Source organism: Fukomys damarensis, unplaced genomic scaffold (assembly GCF_012274545.1).
Source record: "Fukomys damarensis isolate Sample0158 unplaced genomic scaffold, DMR_v1.0_HiC HiC_scaffold_17, whole genome shotgun sequence".
Lineage (NCBI taxonomy): Eukaryota > Metazoa > Chordata > Mammalia > Rodentia > Bathyergidae > Fukomys > Fukomys damarensis.
This window is the reverse complement of record NW_022900929.1, coordinates 10,749,150-10,772,434: the sequence shown is the minus strand read 5'-3', so window position 1 is coordinate 10,772,434 and position 23,285 is coordinate 10,749,150. Positions and strand designations below refer to the sequence as shown.

General features: G+C 43.3%; 1 protein-coding gene across 2 annotated transcripts in view; it reads left to right on the top strand.

Moving 5' to 3' along the window:
• Vps41 (VPS41 subunit of HOPS complex) overlaps nucleotides 1-16,621 on the top strand; it is a 158,560-nt gene extending 141,939 nt beyond the window's left edge. The window contains exons 17-23 of one of the 2 annotated variants that reach the window (XM_033764837.1): nucleotides 847-901; nucleotides 2,751-2,891; nucleotides 3,785-3,921; nucleotides 12,588-12,687; nucleotides 12,777-12,821; nucleotides 14,176-14,255; nucleotides 15,076-16,621. In XM_033764837.1, the coding sequence (XP_033620728.1) occupies nucleotides 847-901; nucleotides 2,751-2,891; nucleotides 3,785-3,921; nucleotides 12,588-12,687; nucleotides 12,777-12,821; nucleotides 14,176-14,255; nucleotides 15,076-15,153 (636 nt within the window). In that variant the 3' untranslated portion in view covers nucleotides 15,154-16,621. The remainder of the gene's footprint in view (nucleotides 1-846; nucleotides 902-2,750; nucleotides 2,892-3,784; nucleotides 3,922-12,587; nucleotides 12,688-12,776; nucleotides 12,822-14,175; nucleotides 14,256-15,075) is intronic. The other variant, XM_010610865.3, reaches the window with a different exon arrangement.
• The last annotated feature ends 6,664 nt before the right edge of the window (nucleotides 16,622-23,285 follow it).

The window sequence follows — 23,285 nt, the reverse complement described above, 5'->3', positions numbered from 1 at the left end:
CCTCCTCAGCGCCTCTTGTTCTCTACTCACCCATCGTCGTCCCGTTTTTATTATTGCTGTCACCTTCATATCTCTGTGCAGCCTGATCCTCTAGAACAGAGCACATAGTAAATAAGCATCAGTTTGTTCAGAGGCACTGAGTTACCAACACACACACACACGGTGCCCTCTTTTACACCCATGGGACAACTCATTGGCCTACTTCTCATTTCTTTATTCCATCTTCTCTTGATCCTTCATGATGATCAGATCCATTTTCCGTCTTGCTTTTGAAAGATCCATGAACAGAGTTCTCACAGCCTGTGAGCTGGCAACAGAAATATTCCCATTAGATTGAATGATTGATTGACTGACTGACTTATTCACTCACTCATGCGTGCCTGCAACTTAAGCCTACAGTAGAGCAGATGGCCCTGCTTGGTATCAGGAAAATGTTACTGTGAACAGCACTCCTCTCTTGGAGCTTATGTTGTAAGGGAAGGAAACATTTTAAACAAATGACAACACTTGATGAGAAGCAGTGCTCTAAAGAAACCTAAAGTAACATGAAGAAAAAGCTGAGCAGGAAAAGCACTTCCTCGCAGCATCTTATTTTCTGCCTTTGATCATTTAATGTGTTCTGTGTTGCTGTAAATATGTTATCAGTTAAAGGGTTTGGGGTTCAGTAACTCTCTGAGAGGCAAATGAGCATGGCTAGCAGCAAGAGCCAAGGAGATTTATCTTTTTTGCTTGGTTTTGTTGTTAAAGGAAAACATGGAAACATTCTCAAGCTTGTTAAGTGACTCTATGAATATTTGTTCTTGTCTGGTTGCACATAGTAACATTTTTACCTTGCTTCATTTGAAGGCTCTTGAAATCTGTCAACAGAGAAACTTTGTAGAGGAGACTGTGTATCTTCTAAGTAAGTAGCTTTATTTTCAATTTTGGTCCCCATAAACAAAGAAAGAGTGTGACAACCTGATGGGGATTGTATAAGGATAAGGATGTAGGTTTCAGAATAAAGTAACATAATTTCAAGCCCATTTTGTACAAGTCTCATATGTGAAAAGAATTTAACATATGAAAAGATTAATATGCGAAAAAAAGTCATAGCACAATAGAGAAGGGTTATTGAGTAAATATTGTTGAATGTACTAGCGATGTAATAAACACAAGAAACAAAATCAAGCTATCACACAACAGGTTAGAACTAGTTTTCTTAAAATTATAATCAGCTTATAGTACCATCATATTGGTAGAAAATAATCATTTTCAAAACTTATACATGCATAACTGGAGGAAAGAGAATTAAATGTGGAGTTTTGAAGAGAGACAACTTTTTAATACATTGTGGTCACTAGTTAATACAATGTGGTCACTAGTTGCCTCTGGTCTTCTGGTTCCTGCCCTGATATGTGTCATCGTTTCTGGACCAGGCATTGCAAGACCCAGAACTCCTTTTCATGTTTCACCACAGTTCATCAGAGCAATGAAGGGTTTCCTGAAGATGCTGTGAGGAGAACAGGTGTTAGTGACATAGAGCAAAAAGTTTCTGTGAGCTGTTTCTCCAGGGTCACTTCCCCACTAGGATTGTCCCATGTCGCACCTTCTTTTATATAACACCGTCATTTGCTCCTTTGGCCCTGTTGAAAATTTTCCAAATCTTCTTTTCCTACTTAGGCATATGCAGTGTATGTGTGCTTAGCAGCACACCTGGGACTGTCCAACTATGGTACCTATCTTTACCTTAGGAGAAAGGGACACTTAGTTAAATGGGGCTACATTTAGTTACTTTAGGGGGTTGCAATTTACAACTTCAAGTAGTTCATTTACTTTTTGCAATGTTCCCCCAAGAAATAATCTGCTGGAGTACATTTTTGTCATGCCAGACTGTCTTAGAAGCAGATGACTTATAAAGATAGCTGTGTCTAGTTGTATAAACATTTGTAAATCCTCTACACATAAATAACTATTTTTTAAAAACATAAGCTGTCTGGGAATGGCGCTTGTAAGAAAAATACAATGCTAACCAAAGGGATACCAAGTGCAGTGCCTTTTTTCCACAAGCCAGATGTTACTCTGGACAGTAGTAACCCACCATGAGGAGCATTCAAGATCCTTTCCCAGTCCCTGTGCAACAGGAGACAGGGGTAAGGAGACAGCCCATAGCAGGCTTTCTAAAGTATGAACCATGACAAAAGCTCATGGAAATTAAATAAAAGTATTGGAATGTCAGTGGATCAATGAGCACAATGTGTAAAGATAGCTAGCTAATAGAAGCATAGGTGGTAAATAATTCATCTCATGAAGGGTTTTGCCAGGCTTTCCCCTGAAGAAGAAATGAGGGAGGGCCGGGGATTTAGCTCAGCAGTTCGGTGGCCTGCCTTGCAAGCTCAAGGACCCGAGTTCAATCTCTGGTACCAAAAAAAGAAATGAGGGAGCCCACTGACAATCAAGTTTGCAGTTGCATCAGAAGAGCGACATGCAAAGCCACCTTAGAGAGGTAGAATGTTTTTCTAGGCCTCTAAAAGGCTTAACCACACCAAATCTGAAGACAGTAACTTCCAAAGGAAATACAGGTATGTGGAACGGAAGGCAGAATCCAGCAGACCTGGGCTTAAAGACCAGCTTTACCTGTTAGTTACTTGCCATGACCATATAGCTACTAACATTTTTGTTAACTCTTGTATACAGCGATGGCATTAGTAGAACATCCCAGGGATTTCTCACCGTAAATAAATGATGCCTTTCTGACTCTCTGCCCCACCTAGGCCGGATGGGCAACAGCCGAAGTGCCCTGAAGATGATCATGGAGGAGTTGCATGATGTGGATAAAGCAATTGAATTTGCCAAAGAGCAAGATGATGGAGAACTCTGGGAGGATCTCATTTTATATTCCATTGACAAACCACGTAAGCAGAGAAGCCACCTGTGATTGTAATGTTTTCTCTCAGTATAGCCAGTTACATGCAGAGTAAGATTTATCCCAGGAGATACTGAGTTAAAAATATAGTGAAGTATCTACAATAAAAATAGGCCAGGCCTGTTGTAAGGTTTCTTGTTCTCTTCGGGGCAGAAAGGGCTGGTGTCTCCTCGCTGGGCTACTGATTGTGACAGAGCAGGTGGGTGCAGAGCTTATTAAGCGTGCCCCATGAGACATATTGTCTGTGACAACCACATTGAATGAATGTCACCTATTTGGGTTGGCTTGGTTTTGTTTTTCATTTGTATACCAGTGCATTTTGTATCTCATTATGGAAACATAATTGAGTGTTTGCAGTACAGTCTTTAGTCTCTCTTTCCTGCTCCATTTTATCAGTGGAGCCCCAGGAGTTTATATTTGTTGGCCCTCTGGTTTACCATCTGCATTGAGCTATAGTTTAGAAACCAAAGCAGTCTCCCAACAGTAACCCACGGACTCTTTTTTGAAGATGCAGAAATGATTGACAGGTTAGTATTTGAGGTTTAATCTCCTCTACCTCCTTTGGTAGGTAGGCTTCATGTTCAAATACTTTCATCTGAAATTGGCTGCAATGACTTAATCTTTTGAAATACAAGGAATATAATTTGGCCTAAAGAAGTAGTGGTCTAAACTCCTAATACCAAATGGACACAGTTAGAACCCATTGTGGATTTATTATGAGTATGACCTGGTTTTGAATGTGGGCTCATTGCTTACCAGCTTTGTGACTCTGGGTTAATCAGACATCCCATCTCCCTTAAGTGTAAAATGGGGACACATAACAATCCTACCTTGTATTATAACATCACTTATATGTCAGTTGTCTTCTGTGTTATTTTATAGCATTTATTACTGGCTTGTTAAACAACATTGGCACACATGTTGACCCGATTCTACTGATTCACCGAATTAAGGAAGGAATGGAGATTCCCAATCTAAGAGATTCCTTAGTAAAAATTCTGCAAGACTACAATTTGCAGGTAAGTGTCTTATCTTAGACAAAGAAGCATGCTGACCTAAATGACTCACTCTTGGACAAATCTAAGATTTGTTATTAGACCTTTTCAATTTGATAGTTTACTTAGGCCCACATATTTGGAAAACAATTCAGGAAACTAGAGCTGGGTGTGGTGGTGCACGTCTGTAATCCTGGCACTCTAGGAGACTAAGGTAGGAGGATTCCAGGTTCAAGCCCAGCCTGGGCAACTTAGTGAGACCCTGCCTAAAAGTAAAAAAAAGGGCTGGGCATGTAGCTCATGGTTAAAGCCCTGGATTCAATCCCGAGGATCTCATACACACACAAAAAAATCAACCCTTGAGGAAGCCATCTGATTACTAAGCCATCCCCAAACTTGAATGAGTGCATGGAGTGGGTGTTCTCATTTAGTGTGGGATATACAGCCTGACGTGGAGAAGGGTATGATAATTATGGAGGCTGCTACATCAAAGCACTCAAATGCCTTCAGGGAGAATAAGTAACTTTTCACATAGTTTAATAATTTTTATTTATGCCATTCTGTAATCCATTGTGTGAAACATGATAAAGGATTCCATTTAACCTTTTGTCTGTTTTGCTAGAATAATGCAACTTTATTATTTTCAGAATTTGTGATAAGAAAAATGGAACCATTACTTTCATATAGTTCATATGCTAATTACAGAGCATCCTAATCTTTCCCCTAAAAGGATTTGAGCAATTCCTATCATTCAGGCTGCTGGGTACTGGTAGTTTCCATAGAGCTTGAAACTGTTCAAAACATATTGCCTTAAAAATTCAGACTGTTTCCTCTGATTCCCTTGAAAAATTAGTTTTTATAATAGTGGATGAAATTGCTTTCCTGAAAACAACATAATCTTGCATGTAAAACCAAAAGTTAAGTTCGTAAGAGGAGTGTTGTATGAGAACTTGTTGGACCAGTAGTCACTGAGGAGGGTACAGAGTCCAGGGCCACCTGAACTCAGAGTTACATCTGAGGTAAGGCCAGGTGAAAAGGAGAAGAGACTGAAGGAAGATCAGTGGGGTGGAAAATAGGGGCGTAAAGAAATGGTGAAGTTGGAGAGACAAGAAATAGGGACCAGGGAGTGTAACACTGTTAGCATGAAAATGCGTAGAGCTGCAGTGGACCTGTTCGCATATATACACAATGAAGTATTACTCAGGCATTAAGAATGAAATCATATCATTTGCAGGAAAATATGTGGAACTAGAAACCATCATGTTGAATGAAATTAGTCAGAAACTTAATATTAGATTCAGTAAGTTAATAACTATTGAATGTTTTTCTTATATGAAAAGCCTAAGCCAAGCGTGGTGGCGCATGCCTGTAATCCCATCACTCGGGAGGCTGAGGCAAGAGAATCGCTGTGAGTTCGAGACCAGCCTGGGCTACATAGTGAGTTCCAGGTCAGTCTCAACTACATAGTGAGACCCTATCTCAAACAAACAAACAAACAAACAGGAAAGTCTAAAAAAATGAGTAATTGAAATGAAGGAGAGGAGACAGGAAACCAGAAGATAGAATTGTGGAGGAGGTTAGGGGATTGAAATTGTTAAGTGCATGTGCCAGCTTCCCCAAATAAATCCCATCATCATGTAGCATTAACATCCACTAATAAAATATATAATATTCTCTGAAAAGTGGGATGAGGGGAGTAGTCATTGGAGCGGATTAGTCAGGAGACCGAGGACTGGAGCCTCAGTGACCTGCGATGTTGGCCCTGTAGCCGGTGGGGGCTGTGCTGCGACCCAGCAACAACTTTCCAGGAGAGGTTTTCCCTGCAGGTCAGATTGGGAACAGTTACACCTCGCTCGGGAGTCCTGTTGGGGAAGGGGTCAGTGGGGGAGAAATGAATTCAGCTGAGCCAGAGCAGTGGGGGAACCACTGGGCAGAAAGCTTCGTGGCGTGCAGGGTTCATTTCCAGCGGGGTCTGGAGCGCTGCAGATGGCCCAGGACAGAGGCTATGGGAGGGAGAATGAGAAGGGGAAGAACAAACGGGCTGGTAGACAGGAGAGATGGCAGGAGGAGTCTGCATTTTGGGCAGCACCCTAAGAATGCAGAACAGAGTGGTGGTCCAGGATGGGAAGCCGCCAACGCCAGGGCGTGGAATTGGATTTGGTGAGAATGGTTAGAGTACCCTGGGGACTAGTGAGCTGGGTGTGATCTGTGCCTCACTGGCCCTTACCTCTTGGGCGTGCCCGGATATGCTGAAAGTTTCAAATCCACATTTGATGTCCACAGAGCTTGACCCTGGGATCAAAGGTGCCTTTCTGGTGCTTGAGAGACCACCCATAAATCTCCCTCACTGGGCCCTTATTCCCGAGAAGCCCACTCACCACCATGGTCTCGCTGCCCATTCATTGTTTATGAACAAACAAGCATAGCTCTGAGTTGGCTGGGAATAAAAATAAAATTATTATTAGATGCAAAATGAATGTCTAACATAAAAATCCACTCAAACGGCTGCTAAATCAATATTTTATCCTGTTAATTATAGTTTACAATCTATGCTGTGTAAGCATGCAGTTGGGTAATGTGTTAAAAAGGCTGAAAATTATGTAGCCAGAGGGTTCAAAGAGCCCTTGTTGCCTGTAAGTCCCCCAGCTAGGAAGTGGCTTCTCAGTGAGGAAGAGACTCAGAAGGAAGGTGGCAGAGCTTTGGAAACTGCCACACCTGTTGTCCCCACTGGGACTCAGTGGCCTTGGTGGAGGCTGCTGAGAGAACATGGTGTGCTGGACAGGTTGTTTCAGAAATTCTAGGCTGCTTCCTTCTCAGGGATGAAGAAAGGGATTAGATCCCCCCCTCCACCCCAGAAAGGCAGCTCTTTTTCATTAGTGGCCATTTATTTATTTTCTTTCCCTAGGCAAGTGATTAGGCATCATTATAAAAATAACTTCCATCTCTCAGCAGAGCCTTTTCAGTTTCCAAAGGATTGCACTTGTTTCTCTTTGATTCCGTTTACTCTATTTCATAAAACAGTAAAAAAATTTACTCTTTGTTTCATGTAGTTGATTTTTTTCAAGGTCTCAGCACAAAAAATTGGCACCACCTCCTCATCGCCCAAATTTTGGAGTTCCCAGAATACAGTGCTGAGGGATGGGCAGAAACCCCAATGGATATTAAAAACCATTCAGGAAACAGTGAAATTCAGATCAGATGTTGGAGGAATGCTCATGACACCATTTTTTGGGTAATGTGCATTGGGAATCTATTGGGGGAGATACGCAATTGAATATGAAGCATTTTCAATGTATTTGAGCACCAAAAATGCTTTGGAAGAGGATTATGAATTGGAAAAAGAGAAAGTAGAGGAAGTTTTTGGAAAAAGATAACTAGTTTCAGTACCACAGCAGCTCTCTTTAGCCAAAATACAGCCTCATGACACATGTTAAAAGCCTCTGAGTCGGGCGTGGTGGCGCACACTTGTAATCCCAGCACTCAGGAGGCAGAGGCAGAAGGATCACTGAGAATTCGAGACCAGCCTGGGCTACATGTGAGCTCCAGGTCAGTCTCAACTACATAGTCCCTGTCTCAAAAAACAAACAAAGCCTCTGACATAGTTGAGGGAAATGGATATTCAGCCACATTATCATTGTTTAATTAAGCCTAGTTACCTTATTAATGTAATTAGGCAACAGAGTATTAAAAGTTCATGAAATCAGAAGAAAATAACCTGTATGATACTTTATAAACCTAAAATGTATGTAGGAATGGCTTCAAGACAACTGCTTTGATACAAATTATTCCCCCAACTATATATATATAATGATATTTTAGTTTTTCCAATAAACTGACCATTTCCCAAGTTGTGTCATTAATTTTCTCCTATTTTTAGTATATTTATATTTTCTATTTTAAGCATTTTTATAAAGTAAGCATTTATTTCCTTTTTTGTTGTTAGAGATGTTTTCCCTCAGTGCCTATTTTTAAATGCTCTTCTTTTGACTGTCTTACCTGATAGTCCCTTAGGAGGTGTCACCGGCCTTTCAGAGTGCAGGGCTGATGCTCAGAAAGGTAAAATGACCTGCATCCTGGGACAGTGAAGATCTCCGTTTGAACCTTTGGCTGAGTTTAATGCCCTTCTCATCCAGGACTATATTTTCTCTCACAGCTACAAACAACCTTTTCAAAGCAATTTTATCATTAGGACAGCTTCCTTGTGGGTGACCCCTCGGAGGAAATGGCAAACACGTCTCAGCTTGCTCCAGAAGAGGCAAGAGGAGCAGAGGAGCTAGCACTTAGTAGAGCCCTCCATGAGCCAAAGCCTACTGGAAATCAGAGTGTGATCTTCAGCACCCTCTGGCTTCTTGCCTATACTAACTCACACCAGATAGCTCCATACCTACTAGTTATTTTCCCGTACTTACATTTGCTACAGTCCCCACATTTCTTTTTTCCCATGTCTCTTTGAATTCCAGAGACAAATGGATTAAGAGAAAATAGTGACATCTTTCTTACATGTTTTTTGGACCTACATCAGTTTCTTTTTCACTTCCAGTATATAAGTTTTTTCTCCCCCAAAAGATAGTTTTTAACTTATAAATCATTAAAATTAACTTTGAGGATCAAATGGATATTTTTTCTTTTAAATGATTTCCATTTGGCCTCATCACAGGTACTAGGTGACACAGGCAGCCTGTTACAACCCACTGTAATTTCTTTAATCAGCTTGGTACATGCATACTTTGTGCCATTGTAAATTTGCATACAGTTGTGTTTATAAGATTGCTTTTGATAGTCTGTCTTTCCTGTTTTATTTTGGAAATTTATAAGCTTTGATCGAAGTGTCAGATCAAAAGCGGAGCTATTGTAAGTAGAATTCAAGTGCCATGGTATGTAGCCTAGAGGAAGAGCTGGAAATGAGTGGCGAGTCTGTTATAACACAGTGGGGCTTGCAAAGCCATCATTTGCAGTTCTGATGAAGAGCATTGCAGTGTCCACTCGGTAATACAAAAACCTCAGTGTTTAATGACTCTTTTTAAATAAAGATTTCAGGAACTTGGCAGTTTTTGATAACACTTTTCCCATGGCAGCTGTCTGTAATGAATAACAGTGACCTCACTGATATGTAGTCTTCCATTGCTTTACAAGGAGAGTCTGATGTTTTACTCTTGGTTGCAATTATTAGTGATGATGAATTAGAATGAAATCTAAAGTCTCAGCTTGGTTTTCAACAACTGTCTACTTAAATTTACTATAGCACAAAGTTCACACATAGCAAACTGAATTTATGAAGGGGAAACAATAAAGGTTATGTTAATAGAATACAAAACTTAGAAAAACTGAACTCGGGAGAAAGAGTAGTTGAGAAGGCAGTGGGAAGAATTTGCTCCATCAGTACAGAGCCTCTTGGGAAAACAGGAAGGCTCATAAGGAAAATGATTCTCTGAAAGATAGCATTGCACTTTCTAAGCAATGCCCACAGATACTTTCAAGATGAAAGTTAATATTATGAAGTTAGGAAAGAAAAGACAGTGGTTTATCTTGAGTGAAATTCTCATAGGCGATAAGGATTACAAAGCAAAGGTTAGGAATGGTGCTCTGTTATTTACAAGGTAGTCATTTTCTAGATTATGAAACGTTTCCAGCTGATTTTCTGAAAACAGTATCAGAGGCTACCCAACACAGATTATAGGAAACCAGTGTAAATCAGGAAGAAACAGGCAAGAACAGTTGTGCTGGGTAGAAATCACTTTTAACTTTGAAAGACCAATAAGTATACTTTGGAGTACAGGAACTACTTTGGTGAGGAGTAGGAGAAAGGTACAATCCTAAAACCACAGCTTTAGAAGTTTCTGCAGTCTGCAAATATCCTTGAACCAGCAGAAAATGTAATTGCAGATTCTCTGAAGTCTGAGAAAAAGATCAGGGAATAACCAGCACACCTTAAAGAAGAAAGCCTTTACAGGCTAAGTTTTCAACACCTGAAGCAGGTAAAGACTACAAGCTCATAGCCATTTCTTTGAAAACCCAGAAGAGATTATCAGTTTTCCAGGAAAATATAAATTACCATGAACAAACAGAGCAGACCTATAGTCATTAAAGAAATGGAGCAAGTGGTCACAATGTACAGGCACAGCAAAAACACTATTCCATAGATAATTTTAAAGACAAGTCTTATCAGACCTTTAAAGAAACAAGCAACCCCTATTTACATGCATTTTTCCTCTATTAGGATGGAAAACTCCATTCTTCGTGAGGCATTTGTAAACTTAACACCAGCATTACATGAGGGCAATAGGAGAGAACATGGTCTTTCAATACAGCTGTAAAAACACACAAATTATGGGCCAGGGATTTAGCTTGGTGGTTCCACTGCCTGCCTCGCAAGCACAAGGTTCTGAGTGTGATCCCTGCTACAAAAAAAAAAAAAAAAAAATAGCAATTTGAAAATGTGTCACCATTTAATAATATCACAAATAGGGCTGGGGATTTAGCTCAGTAGTTCTGCCACCTGCCTTGTAAGTGCAACAACCCAAGTTCGATCCCTGGTACCAAAAAAATAAAAAAAATTTAAAAATCACAAATATTATTGATTCTAAAGCCACATCTAGTCTTAGAATTTATATAAAAGTAAAGGACTAAGATTATCTAAAAGGAATAAGGACGGTAGGTTTATCAGAGATCAGAACTTAATATATCAGAATGTAAAATAGTATGACTTTGGGAAACTGACAGTTACTTAAAAAATTAAACATGTACCTACCACATAACCCAGTAGGTACAGTATTTATATAAGACATGGAAAGCAGTTTCACAAAAACGTGTATATTACAACACTCTGAACACCTGTCTCCCTAGCAGTCTTACGCTGGAAACAGCCTAACTATCCATCAATAGGAGAATGTATCTTAGAGTAGGTACCTCTTGGTCACAGGATCACAGCCTTATTTGAGTATCTTCCAGCCACATTCCAGACAGGAAGATGTGGAAATGAAAAGCCTTTTCCTAATGAAACTTTGCTTTTTTTTTTTTTTTTTTTTTTAATTTGGAAGGGACCTGTGCAAGGCTACATGGAATCTTGTACAACTCTCTCTCACTTCCCACCACTGGAAGTCTCAGTCATTGTGGATGTAAGGAACAAAAGACTTCTCTACAGATGTCCCAATTTTTGATACCCCGCCTATCATCATGTCAGTGAAACTTAGATGTTTTTATATATGTTTGACTGGGAGCTTTGGATCTGGGTAAAATGAAGTTCGAAATGACAAAGTCAGCTGTTTTGGTGGACTTCTCCTTCTACCATCTACAGGCAGCTGACAGTGGCTGTTCGGAAAGTGTCATCCTGCTGGGAGACGGTTTCTTAGTTTGCAGTTTTTGCTCTTTTTAGTTTGCAGACCCGGTGGCTTCTGTGTAGACTGCTGGCTGTGCCTTCCTGTATTACTCCTGCAGAGTGCCCTGAGCACCCCGAGGGACAGAGTTGGTTCTTTATGAAACACCACAGATGCTACGGCTGACACTATTTTTAAGTTTATTATTTTGATGTTGGAGGCTGAGCTGATGTATGTGCTTGCTTATAAATTTCCCTAAATTTTATACTGTAATAACATCTGTTAAATTTTTAATGTCTTTAAAATGAATCCCCAAAATGCCATTTTAGCTGGGTGTGGTGGTGAATGACTGTAATCCAGCACCCTGGAGGCTGGAACATGAAAAGCACAAGTTTGACCCCAGGGTGAGCAATTTAGCAAGACCCTGTCTCAAAAAAAAAATTATCAAAGGGCTCGGGATGTAGCTCAATGTGAAGGCCCTGGATTCAGTTGCCAGTACCACCAAAGTAAAAAAAAAAAAAAAAAATCCATTTCTTGTAAAATTTTAAAGAAAACCTCATGGACAATATCTCAGTTAATGTGAGAATGCTAACATCTAGTCATGTGTTGCTTATCAGTACTAGAAACAGCAGGAACGGCTACAATCTGAACGTCTGCTTTCCTGAGTGTGGCCTTCATTTACATACATACTCTTCATACACGTGGAGACTCTTGGGAACTTTGGGGAAACACAGGCCATTGGAGATGACAGGCTTGGAGGGCCACACCTGGCTGCTCCCTTAAGTCCCTTTCCCCAGTAGCATGAATTTGAACCTCTACAAGCAAAACACACCTGTAGGTTTGGCATTGGAGATTGATGCCACTCAAAGAAAGCCAAAGTTCTGGACAGGGGGCACTAGCTGTGACCCACAGCCACTATAAGTCACTTGCTTCTCTGCTCAACTTGTCAACTCCACCCAGAGCCTTGGCCAGGAGGGGACCCAGTAGCTGTCTGTGCAGTGAGTAGATAAGTTGTGAAATAAAGTGATGATTTTGGACTAACAGACCATCCATCCCGGGCAAAGATGAGACGGTCACAGTGAACAAGTCACAGAAGGGCTGGAGGTGGAGAACCGGTATGAGAAAGCCTCATAAGCCAGTGGTAGCCTGGGTTATTATGGGGCCTGTGTCACCAGAGCTTGGAATTTGTCCTTGACTTTACAAGGGCTATACAGCCACTGCTGCCCAGGTCTGTCCTCATGGTTTGGAGGGAGCAAAAGTTTAATGAGGGAAAGAAAGCCATCAGTGCCTCTGGAGGATTTCAAGCACAAGAACTCTGAGTCACCAGTAAGAAGCCCTTCTACTCAGGGTGGCTTTCTCTTCAAATGTGTGCATTAGATCCTGCTGCGGGAAGGCTGCAAGAAGATTCTGGTCTCTGACTCCTTGTCCTTACTGAAGAAGATGCACCGAACTCAAATGAAAGGCGTTCTAGTGGATGGTGAGTAGAGTTGAAACCACCCCTTGGATTGTGCATGCGATCTGCTGTGGGGATGGAGCCACACCTAACCTCGATGTTTTCTCTTTCAGAGGAGAATATCTGTGAGTCCTGCCTGTCCCCCATCCTCCCCACAGGTAAGAAGGTTGGGAGAGAAATGGCCCAAAATACGTATCCATGATGGGTGGAATTAGAATTCTGAAACTGGCTAATTGCTATTTATAAACTTTCAGAATAATCTGGGTCAGGGAAAAACTTTCTGCTTTCAAACTGCTCAGTTGGTACTAGTGCCACCATCTGCAAATGGAGTGTCCAGCTCTGGGGCTCGCGGCCTCTGTAGGCACAGCTTGACCCTGTGGGTGTGGGAGCCTGAGAACTTGCCATTTCTAACAAGCTTCCGGGGGCCTCTCTTTGAGAACCCTGTCCCCAGGTAAAATTTAGCAGCCGTGTGTTTGAACTCTGGGTAGCAGGACCATTGGGTATCTAGAAAAATACTTTAGAGTTGGCCTTCCCTTACTCTTCTTTGATGTGGACTTCCAGGCAACCAGATCTCTCATCTCGCATCTCCATGGAAACTTAATACTCAGCATCTAATCGGAACTGCGACTCTTTCAAAGGAGAGATACAAGCTTTGGTTTATTTTTGTTTCCTAGTAGATATATCTGTCTTCATGTATGATGAAGAAAGGATCATCCTTGAGAAAGGATGATTCTGACATAAAAGAGGAAATCACATAATTTGAAAGCAAATATTCAAGCACAGTTGTCCAGATACTAAAAATGCTAAAATCCAGCACTAAACACCTGGCTGGCCTCACATTCCTTTAGCAGAAAGGGATTATTTCATAGGCATTAGAATGAGAAATCATTTTCTAGAAGCAGGAGGTTTGGCGTTTTAAATACTTGTTAAAACCTGCCATGGTTTTAAGCCAAAGAAGTGGTTTTCCGGGCAGTGTGGGCAGGGTCTCAGTAGGAAGGGACCCCACACAGCCCACACGTACAGCGAGATCCCTGCCCAGTGGACTGACATTTACAGAAATGAGCCAGCCGCCCTGTGCCAGAGATGAGGAGACACCAGGCAGGCGTGCAGTGACACAGAGGCCCCCAGCTGGGATTCTGTCCCAGGTCTGCCTCTGACATCGGGTCCACTAGGACTAGCATTTCCATAGAGCCACAGACTGTGTGTGGGATAGGAACACAATGCGTGTTGGGGATGGTTTGGGCACCCACAGCCCCTCATATACACACGGATCCCAGCTTTTAAAATACATGTGACTGCATTTGCTGTAAACTGCTCCCCGTGTATGGTTCTGGAAGCTGACACAGAGGCCCGGTGAGTGAGCTGTGACTCTCAGCGGCGACTGGAGTGCAGTGCCTGCTGCTCAGCAGTGAATGTGCTCAGGAAGAAGCCACCCTGAGGCAGCTGGGGCGGGAAACCAGGCTGCCCCTTCCGGGCGGCTCACTGCAGGGAGCTCCCCCCCTTCTTCCGCAGATGCAGCCAAGCCCTTCAGTGCGGTTGTCTTCCACTGCCGCCACATGTTCCATAAGGAGTGCCTACCCGTGTCCGGTGTGGTGAGTTGGGGCTGGAGCGAAAGAGAAACCGAGGCAGCGCCAGGGATGCCGTGTACACCCTGAACCATCGATCTCATGGCTCTGGGGATTTAAACTGTTCTGTGCACCCAGCTTTCTATACCCGTGGTTTCTGCATTCATGAGTTCGACCAACCTCAAATCAGAAACATTGGTGGGGGGTGGCTTGGCCTCCTCAGTACTGCACATTTGCTTATTTCCTGTATTTCCTAAACAGTGCAGTACGGCAAACATTTACAGAGCATTTTCATTCTGCCACATTTCATAAGAAACGCAGAGAGGATTTAAAGCCTACAGAGCCCTTGCATGGGTTGCATTCCAGTTATGTAAGGGACTTGACTACCAGTGGGTTTTGGTATCGTGGGAGGTCCTGGCATCGACTCCCCCCACCGTACCAATGCATGACTATACTTTCACTTCATGTAAAAAGAAAAAAATTGTCTACTTTTCAAACGCTAAACTGTGGGTAAACATTACAAAAGTCCTCCGTGAAGAACTCCCTGGCTGTTGACCTGTAGAGTTGCACAGCACAGAAGTATTTTCTCATCCTGACTTGGGTGTCCTGATGCCGCTCTTAGAGCTGGGTCAGGTCCCCGTCCCAGCCCCGTAGACTTGGCCTGCTACTGGGCAGCACCTCTGATCCGCAGAGTGAGCCTATTCTGAATTTTCTGTGAACCAAAAATACCCTCCAGGAAAAGGAGCCACATCCTGTCCCTCCTCTCCACTCCGCTCCACTCATGCTGCTGCAGTAGAAAAAGAGAGAAAGGCTTCCGTTAATCTGCATTTTTAAATTTCATTTTCAGAGCTCTACACAGTACTGCAACATCTGCAGTGCCAAGAACCGCGGGCCAGGAAGCGCCGTTTTGGAGATGAAAAAGTAGCCGGTTCTGCGGGGCAGCTCCTCCTCACCCCCCGACCCGTAAGGCTGCTCCTGCCAGCGCCCACGCCGTTCAGAGACTCGCTCACGCCTGTCACGCCTGTGTGCGCGCAAACGGTTCCTGCACCCTGCAAGTCTCCTGAGGCGGCGAGCTGTCCTGTGCCTGTTGGTTCACAGTCGGTGTCTCATCATTGGCTTGTTTGGCACATTCTTTACTTAGCAACTGGAAGTCAAGTTTTGGGGTTAGAACTACTGAGAAGGTCCCGCTGCCTCAGGACAGGGCCAGCTGCAGTGGCCCCATGCTCAGCTGCTGCCACTGCATGGCCCTGTGGCCCTGCCCTCTGCTTGCTTCCCGGGCTCAGCTTTTTTGATGTCATTGCTTGGTGACCTTCCTAATGGGCCTTTAATGAAACACTGTGCAGCTTCTCATTCATTCCGAGACATCTGGGCACCGCACTGGCACGCTGCTGGCAGCAGCTTTATGCTTCCACACCTTGTGTTCTGTGCATGCTGATGACCAGCGGGGTGCCTGGCCGTCAGGTGCTCAGCATTTGTGGACTGAATAAATGTTAGTAGCTCTTCTCATTGCACAAGACTCACTTGCACTGGGTTGAGTGACTGTAATCAGAAAGTTATGAACAGAAGAAGTTTGAGTACCTCTGTCTGGGGATTGTGGAGAGGGTTTGCAGGAGGCAGGAAAGTGGGGCGGGGTTCTCAGGAGAAATGGGGTAGGGTCTCGTCTCCTTTGCCTTCTGTGGAGCCACTCCCAGAATAACACGGAGAATTCAAACTGAACTGACCTCCATGTCTTCCAGCTTCCCCAGTTGGGCACCATCGTCCCCGGGGCATGGAGGGTGAAAACGTGTCTTCCTTGCACCTCCCTGTCCCTAGGTAGAGTGAGCATGGCTTCCTGCTTCTGCCCTGCTGGGGGCCGCTGGGTGCTGATGGCGCTCAGCCCTGTGGAGGACATAGCTCAGCCAGCTGCTCCTGAGAACAGTTTATTCTCCCAGCCCTGCAGGGATGTCTGGGTCACAGAGCCTCCTACCCCATATCACTCCCCGCCCTTTCAGAGACACCAAAGCTGGGTGCAGAGGAAATGCTCAGTGTGTCTCATCCGTGAAGCTAAAATTCTCTCGTGAACAACAGGTTGGTTATAAATACTAAGAACTGCAGGGGCAGTACTGCTGTTGAGTGGACCCCTCACTTTCTGAGTTCTCCCTGTGTCCAAGCTGGGGCTCTTTCCACTCTACTGCCAGTTCTTAAACGCTTCCTTCGCAAAAACAAACCAAAACCAAAACTCCAGGTTTTTTGTTCTTCTCAACGATAACAGCCTAAAGATCCAGCTTACTAAATTTATACCAATCCCTTATTTGAGCAGATTCATTTCCAGAAAAATTCAGTTCTAAACCCATCAACAGGGCTTACTGATTTCAATAAGTCATTTTGTTCCAGGGTAAATTAAACCAAGGCCCTTCTGGATATAAAGAACATTGTAGGTATGTAGAAAATAAGAGTCATTAAACATTTTTTTAAGATTTATGAAGACTTTAAATAAAGTTTATTCCCATTTCAGAAAGTTAGAAAATAGATGAATAAGACATTTAATTTTTAAGGCGTTCTCCCTCCTTAAAATCACTTTCCTTTGGAATAAGCCATATCAGATGGTTTTACTAAGAGGATATCCAGTCCTTTTAATCAGTAAGAGTTTAAATGTAGCAGAGTAATCAAAGAGCAGTACCACTCGATTCTTTTTCATGTGTGACTAGCAAAATTTAAAATTAGGTCAAAAGCCAACCTACTGTACCTGTATTGAAAAGGAAAAAATAATTGTAGAATGGAAGTTTCTTTTGAGAAATTGTCAGTATATTTTCAGTTAATTGCTGTTTTGATACTAAACAACTTTAATATTAAAAAGTCAAGTATTAGCCAGGCATGGTGGCACACGCCTGTAATCCCAGCACTTGGGAGGCTGAGGCAGGAGGATCGCTGTGAGTTTGAGACCAGCCTGAGCTATATAGTGGGTTCCAGGTCAGTCTCACTACATAGTGAGACCCTGTCTCAAAAAAAGTCAAGTATTTATTGAGCAAATGCTAGGTGCCAGGCACTGGTATAAGCACTTTAAACATATTAATCACTGTGTGACCCTGTAAGGTAATTATTCTTGCAATAGTCATCATTTTACCAGTGAGGAAACTGAGTCACATAAAGGTTAAGCAGTGTATTAGCTTTCCCATCACTGGGACAAAATAACACAACACCCATGACCTAAAGGAGGAGTTGATTTTGGGTTCCAGTTTCAGAGGGTTGGGTCTCCATGGATTGCAGCCTCCATGGCAAAAATGGCACAGCAGAAGGGTGTGGGTCGGGGAGAACTGCTCACCCCATGGCGGCCAGGAAGGAGAGGGAGAGAGACCTAAAAGCATGTCCCCTGCAACCCACATCTTCCAACCATGCCCCACCTCCTGACAACATACAACACACTCAGCCATGAACTCATCAACAGATGAACCCATAGTACAACAGCCCCGTCATCCAGACACCTTCCAAACACGAGGCTTCACCTGGGGGCTTCTAGATCTAAACAATAACAACAGCTTACCTAAGGTCACGTAGCTGGCCAGTGGTGGGATTCAAACCCAGGAACTCAGCCTTCAGAGTGCCTGATCTTAACAACTGCGTATTTGAATTTTGTTTACATAAGTACTTAACTTGATCTGTGTTGGTCAGTGTATAAGAAGCAAAACCCACTTCGAGAACAGGAAGGGATTGATGATAAAGCATCAGAGGGCTTACAGAATCGCTGATGGGGCTGAAAAAATGGGAAGATTGTGGGAATGGCTCCCCCAGGTACCCCACAGACCTGGGCAGCCCCGGAACCCCAGCCCTGCTGGCACCAAGGGGCCGCTGTGCCTGCCCTGCGAGTCCTGGCTTTTAAAAAGATAAACCCCTTTCTCTTTCTTTTAAACATATATCATGTATATTCATAGGTGCATAGGAGATATTTCTAGTTGCTAAATATTAAATCAGTTTATTCTGCTCTCTCTAATCAAGATGCAGGTTATTAAAATGCGACCAAATACCAAACTAACTTTCACTTCACAATCCTGGACTCTGAGCTAAACATCAGTTTAGAAAATCTGGATCAAAGCACCTTTTTCCTTCTGAATGTAGTACAGGTTTGAGGGTGGTTATTATCAGTATGATAGTAGAAGGAAATGTGAGACTGGAGATAGAATGAGGAAATCTTGACCTGCAGGAGCGGATCGCCCTAAGGTAGCCATTGCCCAAGCCTTAAAATGAAATCCTGCTCACACTGTCCCTTGTCCAGCCCCTCAGTAGCCCCACACCCTATGAGTGGAAGGGCTTGTGGCTTTGGGCTTGATCTCTGCAACCCATTGCATTTAACTTCATGGCCTTGTGTTTGTCACTGAGCTGTGGCCATGGTGACTTTGCTGTGCTTGCCTTTACCTCTGTCCTGCTGCCAGCTGTCCTCCAGTGCCCTGCTAATGGGCCCCCTCCACTCAGCCCTCCAGGGACTAATGAGTCTCATTTGTCCCCACACATCCCCCTAGGGATCCTCCTGCCTCATCCTCTGCATCAGTGTGTCTGTCCAAGACTCAGGTCTGCAAAGCAAACGTCTGAAGTCCAAATCCTACCTGGTGACATGAATTGCATCTAAGTTCATGGTAAACTCAATCAGGGTTTTATTGATTGGGTCAGGGTCCCCCTGTGTTGCCTGTAGTTTGTGGGGTTGTGGTAGTGGTGGTCTTCATGTCACCCAGTATCAAGAAGGTGGCATCCAGGCTACAGTTGACCTCTGTCCACTCGGTTGCCATCACCCCCACCAGCCTTCTAGGCTTAGCTCTTGATGCCAGCATCTCAGCCTCTACATCCCTGCTGGCTGTGGTTTTCAGTCCTTGCTCTGACCCTGGTGCTGATTTCCCAGCCATTGGGCTTTATTGCTTGCTTACCGTGCCTAAGAGCACATAATGGACATGAGGGCAGTCGATGGAGGTGAGCATTGCTACTTAAAGGAGGCTTGGAGTGGGATTCCATTGGTGTCTGAGCTTCAAACCCATCTGTTGGTCTGTCTCTGTCCTATCCCCATCCAAGGACTTGTCCTGCAGGCCAGGCAAGGTGCCCTTCTCAGCCTTCCTCCCTCAGCCCATTGCCTCCTGCTCTGCCCCAGTGTATAAATCATCACTTCCTTGGGACACTGGGACCGCCCCTTACGTTATTATGCATTATTTTTGGGTGTAAGCTTTGTTTTGGGTACCCAAATGCTAAGAATCCTACAAGCTTTTGACTGCAAATATTTAATAATATTGGAGTTTACAAGATCTGCTATGCAATTCTTCCCTGGTTACTGTTTTATCATGAACAGGGAAGCAATAGCTGAGAGCTCAAGGGATAAAACCCAACCCACCTAGTTAATTGTCTCGGTTCTTTTCTCTCATTTCTAAGATAAAAATACCCAATACCCAAAGTTAAAGGGGAAAATATTTAACTGGCTCACATGTAGAGGTTTCAGTCCATAGTTAGCTGTTTCCACGTCAGAGTGGTGCATAGCAGAGGAAAAACAGTTCACTGAATGCAAGAGACAGCAAAAGCAAGCAAGGGGGCCTTAACAGTGTCTTTCTGCCCCTTTTACCCAGACTACTTAGGGCAGGTAGCACTCACACCCTTAATCCTACTGCTCTTGAGCCTAGCATTGCGTCATGAATCAATTCCAGCTCCCCGCACTCTAGATCCAGCCATCTCTGAAAAAGCCCCAATTATGACCTCATAAGGCTTTGGTGGGAACATCTAGACATAGGCCATAACATTACTACATCAGAATACCTTTCTGCCAATTCCATAGATGTGTCCATCTTACTGTACACTGTGAGCTCAGTAAGGGCAAGGAGCATCCTGTATCTTTATCTTCATATGTGCAGAGTGACTCACGTGTGACACTTGAAAATGACTGTCAAATGAACACAGCTCAGTCTTCCCATGGATGGATGAGTCATTCAGCTGGATATGCATATTTTTTGCATACAGCATTCTGTGATCTCAGTGACATGACTTTTGGACGTGGCCCTCTCCTGGTGGGGGTTATTTGCAGTCATCTCTACCTCCTCATCCTGTTCATTCCTCTTGATCCTCACTTCCACCATCAGAAAAGTCTCACTTGCCTGCTTTCTCTCTGTAGCAAACACATGTATTCTCAGGTTGAACCCTACCAAGCCTCTTACCTGTGAATGTTCTTCCTCTGCTTCCCCAGCCAGTCTGATGCCTTCTCACCGTCACACTAACTTTGCATGGTTTCTTCTACTGTGTTGGACCCTGATTCTTGTTATCTAACATCTGGATGGGTTATAACCAATTCCATTTTCCTGCCTCCAGCATCCACATTTCTCTGCTTTTTTGTGCACCCAGCTTTTATATTAATCTTCCTCCCAAGATGATCCCATCAGGATCCCAGATAACTTGCTGTTTGTAAAATCTTTCCTGCCAGGTTTTCCTCACATCTTTGGTTCTCCTCCTCCAGCTCCTCGGGTGAAAGCCTTCACAGTGGAACACACAGAGATCTTTGTGTGATGCAGTCTGTTCTGTGCATGGCTTCTCCCCTCCAGTACCTTACTCCTCGAAGGAAAGCTGTGAACTCCTGCAGGGATCTTACAGAAAGAACACCCACTAAACGATCTTGGGTAGACCAAGCAAGACCTCGTCGTCCTCCTGGGCACAGATTCTTTCCTTAGGAATCAGTGCAGGGAGTACTGGCAGGAAGAGAGTGGGGAAGGGTGGATTCTCGTTCCTTGGGTAGCTCTCATTATTCATCTTTCTGGACACCTGATGGTTACAGGGATAGGTCCACTTTCCATTCCCTGGTGTGGCTTTCTGTTCACTGTCAGAACTCAGACATTGCTAGGCATGGTGACACAGGACTGTAATCCCAGCACTCTTGGAGGCTGAGCCAGAGGGATCACAAAGTTTGAACCTAGCCTGAGAGACTTAGTGACTTAGCAATACCTTGTCTCAAAAAATGAAAAATTTTATAAAGTTCTAGGGATGTAGGTCTATGTCAAGGCCCTGGGTTCAATCCCTAGTACTGAGAGGGGGAAAAAAAATCCCAGACATAGTGGTAAGACACTGTGGGTCCCACAGTAGACTACATCACAGGTCAGTTTTCAAGTGAATAAGTAACACATTTTCTAAAATCTAACTTTTTAACCCCCATTATTCCTAATAGTATCAATCTTCCCTTTTTCTTTGTTGTTTTCATGTTACCGATGTATTTCCAAAGTTCCATCAATGATCTTATATTTTGTGATCTGACCACGGCATTTCAGGAGCATGAGGGAGCGCTACGAAAAATGATTCCAAGCCACCAGGTGAAACCAGGACTGTCCCTGGCAACCTGACAGGTGACTTGTAGTTCTATAGGTGCAAGAGAATACATAACATACTGAGGAAGAGAATGTCACTCCAAGCCAAAATCAACGGTAGTGTCTACCATCTGAGAGAAACAGGAAGTCATACCAGAGAAAGAGGTCTTGCTTCCTCTCATAAGGACTGGCAGAACAGCAGAGGTAGAAGGTGAAGGATGAAGGGAAACTGTGAGCTGTCACAACTCTTCAGATTCCTGTTAACGGGGCAAATTATTAGATAAATTGAAAGTTTTCCTGGGCTGTGGAAGAGCAAGAGCTGAGATGCTGTTTTGTAAGGTGAGAGCAACTAACCGATGAGGGCTATAGGGACAAGGTCAGCCAGTCAACCTGGTTGTTCCAAGTTGGGCTTCTAAAGAAAGGAAAGGTGATACTCAAATTTTTGTTGCATCATGTTAAACTCTTCTAACTCCCAAATATTCACTAAATTCTGCTATTTAAAAAAAAGTGTCATCTGCCAGTAGTTTTTAGGAAACACTGAGGAAGCTGTGTTCCACTCCTGGGCCATAAAATCAGGAAAAAAGGAAAAAATGTGAACAGTAGCTGAAGGCTGGAGTTCAGAAGGAGCAGGAGCTCAGAGCCATTGCCACAGAAAGAATATAAAACACCGATTTTCAGAAACCTTCAGAGACTGTTCTTCCTGAAGAACAGTGGATAAAGCCTTGGGCCATTTTTATGTGACCATCAAAGCGCCGGGTGACCTCAGGGACGCACTGAATCACATGTCTATTCATTATGGATTATATATTGTACCAATATTTCCTTACACGGTCATCCCTAAATTGATGAGATCTGACTATGGAGCACACTTTTAAACTAGTTTTAAAAATAATATTTGTTCAAAAACTATATACATTTAGTCTCTACATTTTAAAGGATTAATTGTATTTACATTTACTCATTTAACAACCATTATTTTATGGACTTATTTATTTATTTGGTACCAGGGATCGAACTCGGGTCATTGCGCTTGTGAGGCAGGTGTTGGGACCACTGAGCTAAATTCCCGGCCCCTTGTCTCTACATTTTCATTCTAATCTTACTGTGCATCCTGTTCGAGAGACGTCTATGCCTCCTGGTTTCTTCATGAATGGTTCAAGTCATGTCCTGGGTACAAAGAGGATGATTTGTAGGTGACACATTATGAGTGAAGCGAGCTCACAGATGATCAAGAGTGAAAATTAACTTGTAATATTTAATAGCATGGCAGAGATATGATGTGGCATCCTGCAGTTATTCTCCAAAATTATTTGTGTAAGCATAAGCGAAAGGAAACTGGGTTAGCAGTGACAGGACAGGTAACTTGAGTGAGACCACAGGCACATGCTGCTCAGAAATTATCCATGCACATTATCGCTGCTCCATCATTCATTAAGCAGCAACTTTGGTAAGTTACTAAATCACTTCTCACACCACCTTCCTTAAATGGAAAGCAGGATGAAGATAAAGAGTTTCTACTTGGGAAAATGGACAGCACAGAGATGATGACAGTGCTTAGCCACTATTAGCACAGAGAGGAGCAAGCTCATAGCAACTTTAATTCAGACCCCATCCAAGATGGTCCCTGTGATCCCCACCTCTGCTAGTGTTGGTCTGTGATCTATTGCATGTGGCAATCAGCAGTATGTGACACCTAAGATTAAGTAATAAAAGGCCCTGGAGGAAGCCAGGTTGTGCATGGAGAGAGATCACTTGGTGTGGATCT